General features: G+C 44.2%; 1 protein-coding gene across 11 annotated transcripts in view; it reads right to left on the bottom strand.

Annotated features, from left to right (window-relative positions):
• epb41a (erythrocyte membrane protein band 4.1a) overlaps positions 1–12,778 on the bottom strand; it is a 48,802-nt gene extending 36,024 nt beyond the window's left edge. For all 11 annotated transcript variants that reach the window (XM_065947969.1, XM_065947970.1, XM_065947973.1 and 8 more), the window contains exons 1-6: positions 12,618–12,778; positions 3,043–3,368; positions 1,507–1,836; positions 338–442; positions 211–253; positions 41–116 (exon numbers count right to left, since the gene is read on the bottom strand). In XM_065947969.1, coding sequence (XP_065804041.1) covers positions 41–116; positions 211–253; positions 338–442; positions 1,507–1,836; positions 3,043–3,360 — 872 coding nt within the window. In that variant the 5' untranslated portion in view covers positions 3,361–3,368; positions 12,618–12,778. The remainder of the gene's footprint in view (positions 1–40; positions 117–210; positions 254–337; positions 443–1,506; positions 1,837–3,042; positions 3,369–12,617) is intronic.
• Positions 12,779–14,170: the final 1,392 nt, after the last annotated feature.

Raw genomic sequence — 14,170 nt, 5'->3', positions numbered from 1 at the left:
AAAATAAATTAAGATAAAAAGATCAAATATTGTTTATTACCTTGTGATGTCCTCAGAGAGCTGGGCCGGGTCGGGAGGATAAAACTTCACATTGAAGGTGAAATTATAGTTGGCACCTGGAGAAAGACAAAACAGGGTTTCATTAGATAACTAATAAACATATTTTGCAAAAAACCGGACGGAAGCATTTAAAGATAACGCTCGGCTCACCTTGTACCTGCCTGCGGATCTCTTTGGCCAGGTCCATCCAGATCTGAGAGAATAAAGAATTATTATTTGAATGTGTAAAAAATAACGATATGTTACTGATCTGACTCTTAGTTTAGAGCCAGCTGACCTTCATGGTGGGCGTCTCCCAGATGGCCAGACCGTAGTAATCCTTCTCCAGCAGGTTGAGGTGGTCACACACCTTCATGAACAGCTCCTGACCTTTGGCGTGTTTCTGGCACACACACACACACACACACACACAGAGGGAGCGTTAAACCTTTGACCTGCTGATGTAACAGAACGGTGTGCTGTGTTTTATTAACGTGCTGATCAGAGGAGCAGATGGTGAGAGAGTCTCGGAGGAGGATCCCACCGGACGCTTTAACATCTGTCAGCTTCACACTGAAACACGCACTCAGCACAGCAGACTGTGATCACACTCTCCCTCTGACAAAACACGACCCATAAACCACATTTATCACCTCAGACAACACAAGTATTCTGTCTTTTGAGCTCTAACGGATAACCTTCAGATTTGGTGATCAGGAACCAGATCAGGTCGTCATAGAGATCGGCACTGTGGGAAATGATTCAGTGAAGTTCGAAACATTTGGGATGGACAGATGCTGCTTGATGTTTTGCATGCTTTGTTTTTTTTATGTACCGGTATTTGATATGTGTTACTGTCTGTAACACCATGACCTTTCTCCTCAGCGTAGTTTTGTTTCTGTGACTTATTGCCCTTGAATTCATTTCTATTTCAGGACCTTTTTATTTACATTAGTAGCAGTTTACTACTCATTTATCAGACGCTTTTAACCAAAGTGACAAACATCAGAGATTAAGTGCAACCCAAGCGAGGATCTAGAGAGGAAGAATCAACACCATTTAATGCTAACGGACAGCTTGTCTGATCAGACACACAGGTGGTGACAGGAAGTGACCAGAGTTCAGAGCACAGGTGCTGAGAGGAAGTGAACAGAGGTTTCACACATCGAGAGAAGAGAGTCGACTTAAACATGGTGAACATAAATAAATAGGATAATGCAGACAATGTGTCTGGTCGTCTGTCAACGCCTTTCAGCGTTCGTTAAAAATGGATGTCAAATCATGCTGGTTCATCGACTTCCTGGTTGAGCGACACTGGCCAAATACAGTAGATGTGTTAATCACTGTAACTGCCACCCACTGCTGCGTCAAATTAAAAAAAGCAACACTGGAAACTAAATAAATAAACTCTATGTAACATCGGTCACTATATAACCTGTTAATGACAGAAATATTTGAAATACTCACGTCCAGCTCACACTCAAACTGAGCGTCATCCAGCAGCGTCACTTTGATCTGCATCGTCTTCGGCCGGCGTGGAGCTCGGGGAGCTTTGGCCTCCTCCTCCATCACCTTCTCCTCCTTCTCTCCTTTACTGCCTCCTTCAGGACCCCCCTCCTCCTCCCCCCCCTCCTCCTTCTTCTTCTCCTCCTCCTCCTCCTTCTCCTTGTCCTCCTTCTCCTTCTCCAGGGTGGCCTCCTCTTCTTTCTCCTTGTCCTTCTCTGTGTCTTTTCCCTCCTCCACCTCCACCTCCGCCGCCTCCTCCTCCCCCGCCTCCTTCTTCTCTACCTGAACAGCCTGACACACAGACACTTTGGTTACATGACAGCGTTAAACTGGATTCATCTGTTCTGATCTGTTATATATTTATAAAGATGTCAGTCAATTTTCAAGCAAAGTGTAGCAAGTATACAAGTGTAAAGGTCAAATAAGGAACATGTTGTATCTTTGAGAACATTCATGATGCAACAGGTGCTGCAGCTGAGACTAAGGGAGCACCCGCACCAGGCAATCAGTACCATGCTCAAGAAATGTTTGACGCTTAAAGTCCAGTGTGTTTGACTAGTGTGAGTGCTCAGATCTGTTCTCAAGCGTGGTACACTTCCTTGGCCCTGGCACACTTGGAAGAGGTGTGCTTCAGCACGGTACAGTTCATGCAAGAGCACAAGCACAGGAGCACAACGTGGACATGGCGTATAATCGAGAAATCCAGGATGTAACTCAGTGCAAGAGTTTAAGTTGTTCATCAATAAAGCCACCTTATATGTCAAAATGATGACTGAGGATTGTGTTTGTTCTTATAGTCTCTCTTGCAGCCTGACACCTTAGTGATGAGGTAACTGTCAGGCCCGGTTTGGCCTGGAGCAGTGTGAGTACAGACCAGCAGGGGGACAGGGGAACTGGGCCTAGTGTGAGTGCGCCCTGACTCAGGATGTATCCGAAGTCTACCTGAGCTGTCGGTCAAATGAGTAGAAAACAAATTTATGCCATAAAATTTTGGTCCACGGAATTTACACGGATGCAACAATCTATCAATGTAACATTTTTTTGTCCTTCTCTCCCTTCTTCCCCTTATAACTCTCCGGCACCTCTCCTCTGTACCTCTCAGATCAGATCAGTCTATTCACTAATATTGTTCACCTCGCCATGGGACCAGGGGAGAAGAGGCTAAAAAAAAACACTTGTTTTATCCCTCCCGATTTTAATTTAATTTGCACGAGACATAGAAATTAAAGTAGAGTCCCAAATCATCCCGCAGTCATTTAGAGCTCGTCCTCTGATGAGGTGACCTGATGAAATTGGATTGAAAGCCTCCCTCCTGTCTGAGACGATCACTAAAGCGGCCATGATGAAAGACAGGTTCAACATACTGCTCTGCTCTTTCTCTCTACACTATCATAACAGATCTATGTTAAATATATCTACGTTACGTGTCGATGTAATATATGATCTATTCTTATTATCTGCACGTTAAAAACATCTTAAGGCCGCCAGCAGACTGACCTGAGCCTCAGCGCTGCTCACTGAGTGCTGATCCGGGGCCACCTCTCCCTCTGTCCTGAGCTCTGGTTCAGGGTCGGCGATGGGGGCTTTAGCTTCTTCCTCCCCCTCCTTGCTCTCCCTCTCTCCCCCCTCGCTGTCGCACTGCGAGCGCCTCTTCAGGAAGGACGAGAAGAGGCGGGAGAGGCCGCGGCCGGCAGAGTTGCGGTTTCGAGGCCGGAGCTGCTCGCCCTCCTCCGGCGAGGGCGGCCGGGCTTCCTGACCGGCTTCCTCCTGCTGCCTCGGCTTCTTCTGGTGACTCTCTGCCTCGTCTGTCGTCATGGCAACAGCTGGGGAGAGACAGGACAGTGGATAGAGTCAGAAAAGAAGGGGGAAGAGAGAGAGTGGGGAATGACATTTAAAAAAAGGAGCCACAGGTTGGATTAGAACCCGGAGGGGCCAGCTTGATAAACTATAGGCTCTGTATATGGGGTAAGCCCACTAACCACTAGTCTTTTGGTCCCCAGAGAATCTAGGTTTTGATTGGCTCTTGCCTGCCCCTCATTTTCATTTGTTTGCTTCTGTATTTCTGTATTACTTGAGAGCCGACCTGGACGGTTTAATAAACTCTGCCCTTTTCTTGTTGGGTCCTTTTTCTGTCTGCTTCTATATGAATAACCCAGTTTCTCTGTGTGCTGCATGTTAACAACATGAATGTGATCACAACCAGGATACTCAAGTCCATGTAAACGCACTCACTGGTGCCTTTTTGAAACTCCTTCCAGGGTGAAGAAACTCTGTTTAAGTTGTTTCTGTGTACACAGGTAGAGTTTTGTTCTTGTAACGTCACGCTGTCATGCCGGTTTCTCCTCCCAGTGTGACGTCGACGGCAGACGTAACCAAACTAGCGCTGGTTCTAACGTTGCTTACTGGACTTTTTACATGCTCACACAGTTACTCTCCCACCATGTTGACGAGCAGAGACGCCTGAATGAACAACTTTGTAAAATGAAATGGTCGTTTAGACATCAAGGAAATCGTTTTGGACTTGGCGTGCTCATGACAGGCTTAACAGTGCGTTTTCATGTGGTCGAAGATTTGCTTGAGAACTGAGTGGACGGGATTCTTTTCTGAAACGGAGGAGGAAAACCTCTATTTAAAAAATACCCGCCTACGTGTGGACTAGACCTTAGGAACAACAATCTCAACTTGTCTGTGAAATAAAAAAACTTTAATTATGAGAATAAATCATCTGTGTGTTATAACTTTGATTATTATTCCCCGTAGCAGCTTGAGGGCCTCTTTCAGAAAACCTTGGAGCTGATTATGATCATGCATGTTCAAAATAACAACATCCGTCCATCATTAAAGAAGCACAAAAAGAGAGGCTCCTCCATCACATGACATCCCAGTATGATGTCACTGTATCTCTGAGCTGCAGAATTACTTCCTGTCTCTGTATCTCACTTTCACTCTGCGCCAACAGCAACGCTGACCTCCTGCTGTGATCCTCAGCCTCCTAATGTAACAACTAGCTGCAGCTCGTCTGCCCGGTGTTTCAGACTCCAGACTCCGTTTCCCATCATCCCTCACACCAGCAGCTCTTATTTGCTGCAGGCTGTTCTATCCGTATGAGAGCTGACTACTCACATTTACATTCCAACGCCTTCACACACACACATGCACACGCACACGCACACGCACACGCACACGCACACGCACACCTCACAAACACACACGCACACGCACACCTCACAAACACACACGCACACACGCACGCACGCACACACGCACGCACGCACACACGCACACACACGCACACGCACACGCACACCTCACAAACACACACGCACACGCACACGCACACGCACACGTACACACACACACACGCACACACACACACACACACTTTGTCACAGCAGAGAAGGTGGGCGGCTGCATGAGCTGCAACACAACAACATTCAGATTGTTGTTACCACAGCAACAACAACCGAGTCAAACTAAGGAGGAATTTAAAGGAACCATTTCCATCAACATGTGATAAAAAACAAAGAGAAGGATCTCCAGTTTCTGTCGTACCAACACAAAAAACACGAACAAATACAGTAAGGTACTGTGATACATTAACTCAGGAAATACAAAATATTCACAAAATCGTGTTGACGTGACCTTGAGAATCGGACTGGTTCTTCCCCTTCTGAATATCCTCACCAAAGTCCAGATGTTTTGATGGTTCTGAAGATCTTGTCAGCGGGCGAGTGGAAGGGGAGGATGAGTTTACATCCTGAATGTAATGAAGCTGCTCCAACCTCTTTCCTGCTCATCAGTATATTTCCTTTTCCAATCTGTCATTCATAAATACGTTCAGTTACACAAAGCTTTGATATAAAGGCGGAAATTGCCATCATAGCGTCAGACTCTGTAGCTTCGTCCAACATCATGAGATACCTGCAGCTTTTTTCAGCTCTTTTTTCACGTCCTGTCTTGCCTCTTAAGACCCCCTACCCCTCCTTCATGATTATGGAAAATTCAGCGACTGTATTGTTAGTTGTCGTAACGTTTCCTCTTCCCTTTCCTCCTCCACTCCGCTAATCCTGCAGAGAACGCTGCAAAGAGCATCATGTGTCAGAGCAGAGCTGTCAATCAAGACCTTTTTTTTTAACAAATCATTAACTTAAATAAATTAAACTCTGTGGAAACTCCCTGAGACTTTGACAGAGGAGTAATAAAGGAGTAATTTTCTCTCCACAGGCAGTTTTTCAAAGCTCACTTCTCTCCTGCTGTTTGTATTGAAAGAACTTATCAACCTGTAAGAAGTGGCTGATGAAGTCATGTCACTAAGTTTAATCAGAAGCCGATGTGTAAAAACTCTGTTGAAAGTGAAAGTACAGAAACCATAACCTCCTTATTCTGAGGGAATCAAAAGCAGGGCCGCGTTTCAACGTCGGACTGTTGATTGATGCGTTTGTTGTGTAAAAATGTTATTTACATGGTAAATAAATGATGTCTTCAGCACAGATGTTCCCTCCCTGGCCTTTTAGTTTAAGAGTCAGCACTCACTCAGATATCACTTCTCACACTCAGATCCACTTCACACTGGATTGTCCTCTCAAGTGGTCCTTCAATTTAAAAAATGAACCCTGGGCTTGTTCTTTCTTCAGGTTTGGCACAGTCCGAGAGAAACACATTATTAACTGGGTCACCTGGATGTCTTATAAACCTGCAGACTTGTCCTTCGACCATTACGGTTTCACACTTCTATTGCATCTGTTGTCTTAATGCTGATCTGTCCCTGTGACATTTATTACAAGCTGGGCAATGCGCTTTCTAAACTGACATCACAGCTTTGCGTCTGCATCGTTATTTAAAATCTGCAACAATATAAGTATTGGCAAGATACGAAGGCCAAAATTTTGCCATATAAATTTTTTGTGTGCGTCGCACTCCATCCGCAATGTGCACTCCGGAGCCGATTGCCCCCTCTCTAGTCAGTGCTCATGAATGCGTCCGTCTCCAGCACGTACCAGCAGCGTTCAATCCGCTCTGCTCTGCTCACTACAAATATGCATCGAGTCCATTTTCGGCGGAGCTCGCTGCCTGCAAGTACGTGTCAAGCTGAACAGAAGAGATGGACAAGGGAACACACAGAGCATCCGCTCCATTACAAAATAAAACACAGTACAGGTGTATACAGACTCAGGGTCCTATTTCCCAACACTTCATCAACATCACGTCTAAACAGGCACCAAACGAAAAGCAAATCAAGCTCAGAAAGGAGAAGTCACTTGTTGTTTGCACGCTTCTGGAGAAGCCAAAGATGTCGGACATGTGACATAAGGGAGTAGAGGTCCAGTTTGACGTATAACGTACGGGTCATTGTTTCATAGACATAAGAAAGAGAGTTTCCAGATGGCTTCCATGTTGGTGTTTAGGATCTTTTCTTGTGATTGTTAAAGTTAAAACATGATTAAGACAAAGACACGTCAGTTAATAAAAACATTCTGCACATTGTTTCTTTGGGTGTAGTTTTCCTCATTTTTGTTGACTGTGTGTGTCAGCTGATCTTAAACCAGAGCTGAAGGTTTCAGTTTGTATCAAGAGGTAAATCCATCTGTTTGATTCAACGAAGACTCACAAACACAGAGATGTTCAGCAGATCAGGCAGACAGTGGGAGTAAGACAAGCTTTGACTTTGACTGTTCACAGCAGCTATGATTACTTTTAGACATGCTCTGACATAGTATGACCTCCTCTTTGAAACACACAGCAACCTTTAGGTCTAAATGGAGGTTTAGTTACACTAAAAGGATTCAGTTACATTATTCTGAGGCATCAGGGAGGTTATGCTGACTTTCTCTTCCTCAATTTAAGAGGACGGTCCATAAGAAAATCCATGCTCCTGCAAAGACCCAAATAAGACTCAGAAAAACATGTCACACAGTCCTCTAGAGTAGGGGTCTCCAACAGGTAGCTCGCGGGCAGGTTTTAAGTAGCTCGCCTGTGTTAAAAAAAGGCTGTGTTAAAGAAAAACGACAGTTAATGCACCTCTTCCCACTATTCATATATTTGGCCCATAAAAACAAGTGTATAGTAGTAATATTTTCTTGGACATTGATGTGATTTTTCAGTAACACAGCTTACTATGTGGCACAATAAGAAGTGTAAAATATTCATGTTGTTTTCTTGGACCTTGATGTGAATTTAAGATTATTGATAAGCATTGGCTTATTGCAATTTCACACATGAACAAACAGTATCTTAATTCATCTGATGCGTGCTGTGTAAATAAATGCAAGCGCTTTGATGCAAGTAGCTCTTGGCCACTTTCATTTTTTCAAAGTAGCTCTCAGATGAAGAAAAGTTGGAGACCCCTGCTCTAGAGTTTGTAAAAAGATCGATAATCACTGGGTATGTATTTGACATCCTCAAGGTTTGATCTGCTCGAGGCTCCTGGTACGACACATCGCTGTCGGCCTGCAGTGATAGCGCGCTGGCACAAACACACAAACGCTGACGGAGCAGAGAACAGAGGGTGTGTGATCACAGCTCCAGGTGTACAGAGGAGGGCGTGACGTGAACCACACACACACACACACACACACACACACACACACACACACACACACACACACACACACACACACACACACACACACACACACACACACACACACACACACACACACACACACACACACACACGCAGGAGACTAGTTCTTTATCTGATGTGTGTTTGTTCAGTCAGCGTGAGGTCGAAGGCAGCAGGTGTCACAGGAAACACACGAGGCTGCAGATTTTCAGACCAGAAAAGCACAAACACAACACCTCCTCCTCCTTTAAAAAATATAAAGTATGTTCATGTGTTTACAAGAATAAACTTGCTGGTTTCACCTCGATCAAAAACTCCTCTCTCCTCAGAAATCAACGACACTGTCACAGCTCAAATGTCACTTTGTGTACATGATGGCCAGCAGCACGTTTGCTTGCAGCTCCACAGTTAGAGGTTCAGAGCTGAGCAGGCAGACAGAGCAGGTGTATGCAGGTGAGACTCTTGAACAAGTACTGAAGTGCTACTTCAAAGCGTGTGTGTTATTTCGGGCTGATATCACACCTCTCCTCTTAGAACAGTAATCTGCACGAGAACACAGGCTGAGGAGTGAGAGCTGCATGTTAGCAGGATACGATAGGACAGGATATAAAATAGGATATGAAACAGGGTACACAGCCCACAATAACATCATGATAATCAATATAACACAATTATATGATGAGTCTCATTACGGGAGCATTTTTCGACAAAGCAGCAGAACTGGACACAACACCGAATCTTCTTCAGACAGCTTTCATTTATAGTTTTCGTTTATAGTTTGTAGCATTAAAGCATTTCCCACTCGTCTATAAAATGTGCAGCTACTGTCACGGCATATCATCACTCTCAATAAAAGAACAATTCAGTGTTATATGTTTCATCAGACAGTTTCCCTCTAGATGCAGGGCTGCTATTTACATCATATTAATGTGTGTCACAGAAACAACATCATATTTAAATATATGTATGGCTCAGAGTTGAAGGGCTGAAATGTCCATTTGTTCCAACAGGAAAAACAAGTCAATAACATGAAAGCACTCTCGCTCCAAAGAGAAACATCATGGTAAACCCAAGTCCAGGTATGTGGACGAAATGTTGTGACACTCTGAGGTCAGAGGTCAGAGATCCTACCAAGCAGCTTTTACACCAAACATATGGCATCAAACCATGAAAGAATCAAACCAAAGTACACAGACTCTCTCTCTCTCTCTCTCTCTCTCTCTCTCTCTCTCTCTCTCTCTCTCGCTCGTCCTCCACGGCTGATTTCAAAGTAAACAATGACACACTTACAGTCTCTGATATTAAATGATTAGTCTTAGTTTTAGACTCAAATAAGTTTCAGATTAATAAGTGTTTATTAAAAATAAAAAACGTAAAGCGTGTGTTTGTGTGCCTGTATGTGTGTGTGCGTGTGTATGTGTGTGTCGTAGCGCTGAAAGTGAGCTTAAGGTCTGAAAGCCGCTTTAAAATTAATCGTTCCCTGTGTGGGATTAAAGCTGCTGCTGGACAGGAAGCTGGATGTCTATCCGACCGCTGGACGCCTCGACAACCAGCCCCGCCCACAAACCCCTCACACACACACACACAAACACACACATACAGTCAAATACACACTGGGCCGCTCTGCTGGCACGAGCTCTGGAAACATCCCAGAAACAGCGAGTCGCTCTGACCCAGATGAGGCGGAGGCTGCAGATATTTAAAGAAATGAAGGGGGGAACAAACACAGAAACAACTGCAGCCTGCCGGAGCAGCTGTGAGGGGAGAGGGCAACACGGGGTCACAAAGACATCTACACCTGGTCCATTATGAACAACGTCACTAATCAATAAAAGGAACGACTCTCTGCTGCAGTTAAGACCCGTCTAATTAAAGAGAGAACAGAAGTAGAGGTCAGAACGAGGCTGTATGAAGTCAGAATAAAGGCCAGCATGATGTCATGTCGTTAACGACACTGAGAGGCTGCACGGTCCGTGAAACAGGTTCAATTTAAAATTAAGAAGTACGTTCTAAAGACATAAATTATATAATTTTAGATAATCGGAATTTAGGGGCTGCACGGTGGTTCAGTGGTTAGTGCTGTCAAAGGGAAGAGGTTCCTGGTTTGAATCCCCGTCTGACAGAAACCTCTCTGTGTGGAGTTTACATGTTCTCCCAGTGCATGTGTGGGTTCTCTCCGGGTACTCTGGCTTCCTCCCGACGTGCTCGTTAGGTTAACTGGTGACTCTTAATTTCCCGTAGGTGTGAATGTGAGTGTGGCTGGTTGTCTCTAAATGTCAGTCCTGTGTGACTGTGTGAAGAACAGTCCAGGGTGTAACATCGCCTCTTCCCAAATGGCAGCTGGGATCGGTTCCAGCCCCCACCCCCCCCATACCTCTATACCGCTTTTCAAAGCTAATGGATCGGTGCCCTCCGAGCGGGCAGCCCAGGTTCAAATCCGACCTGTGGCTGAAAAATATTTATTAACATGCTGACGTCACTTTCTCGAACTGGCTGCAACATTTACAAAATATTTATTAAATCATTATTCATCGTTTCAATTTTACTTCATGGTAAGTCAGTTGTTAGGATCAGTTTCTATGAAGCAGAAACGCCATTAGCGTTCGCTGGGTTTCATCGCTGCGCTCCCAGTTGAAAGTAGTTCAACTTTTGGAACAGCGCCGCGCTCGTCAATGTCACTGTCACAGGTCTTTGTCAGTAAAGTCCATATTGTTTTATTTCATTAGGAAGTTTGAACACGAGGAAACCCAGGATTTTACAAATTATGAGGACAGGATTATGGATTAGCTAAATGTAGATCATGTCAAAACAAGAATATCTCAAGAAACTTCTGAATGTAGGTGAAAGGAACTTAAAGAGAATAGAGCCCCTCTTCTGCCTGTAAATGGGGCGGGGGCGTTTACGATATAGATCATAAAGGCAGCTGCAGATGGCAGTATAGGCTGTCAGTATTTTACCAAATCATCACCTTTGACTTAAACTTACATGATAAAGAAAGTGGGTACCTGCTCAAATCAATCATTTGTACATTAGAATTGGTTGTTTCCTGTTTAAACTTTGATTAACTTTTCTTTTTGTCATTATAAGTTATGAATAAGCTTACACATGTTTAATTGGAACAGTTAAATCTGTTTTTCGGGGTGTGGCACAGGAGGAAGCTTTACCCAGGACCCTGAACACTTTGGTTACGGCCCTGCTGTCGTGCTTTTAGCTCATCAGCTGGTCAAACTTTCATATCCTGTCTGCTCGAAATCTACCAAGAGGTTCAAATTGTACAGAAAGCGGAGAGACGAACGCAAGACCTGATCATTTGAGGTGTCGGAAGTCAGCCCGGGGAACAGTAACCCTCTGACCGCCTGACACGCCCCCTCGCCTGGATGTCAAACCTGACCGGTGCTGCTGGGTGACAGAGCAGGCAGGTGTCTGTTCACCGAGAGGGAGCTCCGTTATTAAATCACATAAAGCCATGAGTCCTAACACCCCCCCTAGTCCTAACTACATTTATGATAATTTTTTGCAAACTGAAAAAAAAAAACCAACAAGAGGCTTTTGAAGAGGAAACAATTAAAAGGTAAAACTGTAATATGAAACTGCTACGTTTTTGGCGTCTGGAAGTCCTCTGACACAATGTGCTTTGTGCAGCATTGAAAACAGTGTGCATTGTTTTTAAGCCTTGCAGCCCACCCCCTGTCATGTCTCTGCCCCCCCCCCCAGTCTCATATGTATGGCCATGATGTTAATTTACTTTAACTTTATTCCATACAGTCTACCACAACTTCAGTACTTTAATGAAGAGAAATAAATTGCTGAGAGTTGTGTTTGTTTTTATGAGTTTCTTATATATTCAGGGAGGACTCTGATATTTACAGTTTTCACAGTGAGTGTAAAACATAAAGCCGAAACACTGTGATGTAATCATTAATTATGACAGTATTCAGACATCATCTCGACCTGAGCCACACACTGCACACACTGACTCTGGATGTGTTCAAGCTCCCCTCCACAGTCTCCATGATGAATCTATAGGCTGCTGGGGGAAACAGCCGCTGCCTCCTCTATCACTGCTGGAGAACATGCAGGCTCAATGCAGCCGCTGCAGGCTGCGCGATGTGAAGAAGATGAGGAGGATGAAGATAAAGATGAGGATGAATCTCAACAACATCAGCAACACGAAAAAATCCTAATTGACCGTTTCACCTCGATCATTGTGAATGAGAGATACGAGGAGCGTCGCTGTTTACATGAATCTGAGCCGCACATCTGATCCCGTTCATCACCACAGCATCTCTTTATTATCACACATGATCCTCCGTTACACAACACTCATTGAAGCACTTTCCCTATGTCGTCCTGCTTTAACGTGCCCGGTTCTTTTATTCCCATAAACGCATCGCCGTTAGACGGTGGGAACAACAAAAGGGGCGGTAGGTGTACCTGTCTGCAAATGGCGCTGAATGTGAAATAATGTCAACAAATCGTCGGAGATGTTCTGATTTAAAGATTCACTCACCGCTGACTTCAGATCATCCAGCAGAAACAAAAAAAAAATCAGAGATCCTATTAAACAATCCTCACTGACTATTCCCAGAGATCATCAGACTAACAAAGTGAAAACCATCAGCGTTATCAGCCGCTATAACAATGTGTTTAGGTACCAGGAGAAAACGCCACACGGAGCTGTGTGCCCTCAGTGCAGTCTGACAGGCAGCCAGAGGAGGCGCAGCGTGCAGCTACTCTCTGTCCTCAGCTACACCCGGCTGATGGAGCTGCACAGTGTGAGAACAGAGATCCTTCAGAAGAAAGAATTCCAGGAGGGGAGAGGAAGAGAGAAAGTGAACCTTAAATGTCCAGATTTATGTGTCGTTATTTGTTGTTTTTTTATTTATTTCAGGCTCAGGTTTTTGGTGTTTCATTGCAGTAAATATGCTCTATTGTTGACTGTCCATTACAATACTCAATGCTCATCAACCAGTGCGTTAACATGGACTTGAGTATCCCTGTTATGAGCCTCAGCCTTGTTTTGATCATATTCAGGATCGTGGTGTTTACATGCACACAAAGAAAACCTGGTTATTCATATCCATACAAGATAAATAATAACATCCAGGTTTCTGATTACTTCATCTTATTAGCACAGGCACTTGTGATGGTTTTTTTGAACAACACATACCACAGATATTTCGAAAATCACTGAAAAATAAAAACGCTTTAAGACGCTCTTGTTGCTGACGCCATGTGCTGATGCGTCACTTGGCTGAGGCCTCACCTGCACAGTCGGCAGCTGTGAGAAACTAGGGTAAGGTGTACACATGCCGCAGTATCCCTTTAGTTAAACTCAAGATACTCCAGTTCATGTTAATGTACTCAATGATACCACAATTCCTAATTAAATAGAATTCATTTCAATGTTTAAGAATTTTCACACGAGAGGGAGGGAGCAACTTGGTACAGATTATTAGCACTGCTGTGATTCGTTCACAGGCACAAGGCCGCAGTTCAACAGTTCAATAGTTCAACAGTTCAACAGTTCAAAAGTGCAACCACCAGTAAATAGAAGAAAACAATACAAAACCAAACATATTGCATCGTATGAACTCTTATCATTTATCTATACAGCTATATAAAGATTGATTGATTCCCACTTCATTGCTTTGCATAAGTGTCTCTGATTCCACCTTACTTTCCAAAATGAAATTTCTTTTACATGCCTTTTATCTCAAATAAATCTTAAAAAATATATTTTTTGGGGTACAAAGGGAAAGTTCAGCTCCCAAACTGCAAGGCACACACATTGAGCCTGTAAGACCTCGCACAGGGCTCTCACACCCTTTAGCTCTCCCTGTTTTGTACAGAAGGGAGGAGCTCTGTATTTAATAAGGAGAGTGTATTTGTAGAGTCTGCCAATGGGAGCAGGGAGGCTGCAGCCTGAGCCAATCAGAGCTCAGAGAGCTGCTCCTCAGAGCAGAGCTCCACCATCAGTAACCAAGCTCCCTGCTCCATACAGATCAATACATCCATTTATATACAGTGATCAGAGTTCAACACCAGGGGGTCAGAACAGAG

Source organism: Labrus bergylta, chromosome 19 (assembly GCF_963930695.1).
Source record: "Labrus bergylta chromosome 19, fLabBer1.1, whole genome shotgun sequence".
In the NCBI taxonomy this organism is placed as follows: domain Eukaryota; kingdom Metazoa; phylum Chordata; class Actinopteri; order Labriformes; family Labridae; genus Labrus; species Labrus bergylta.
Note: the sequence above shows the minus strand (reverse complement) of the source record. Positions and strands in the feature narration are given on the sequence as shown.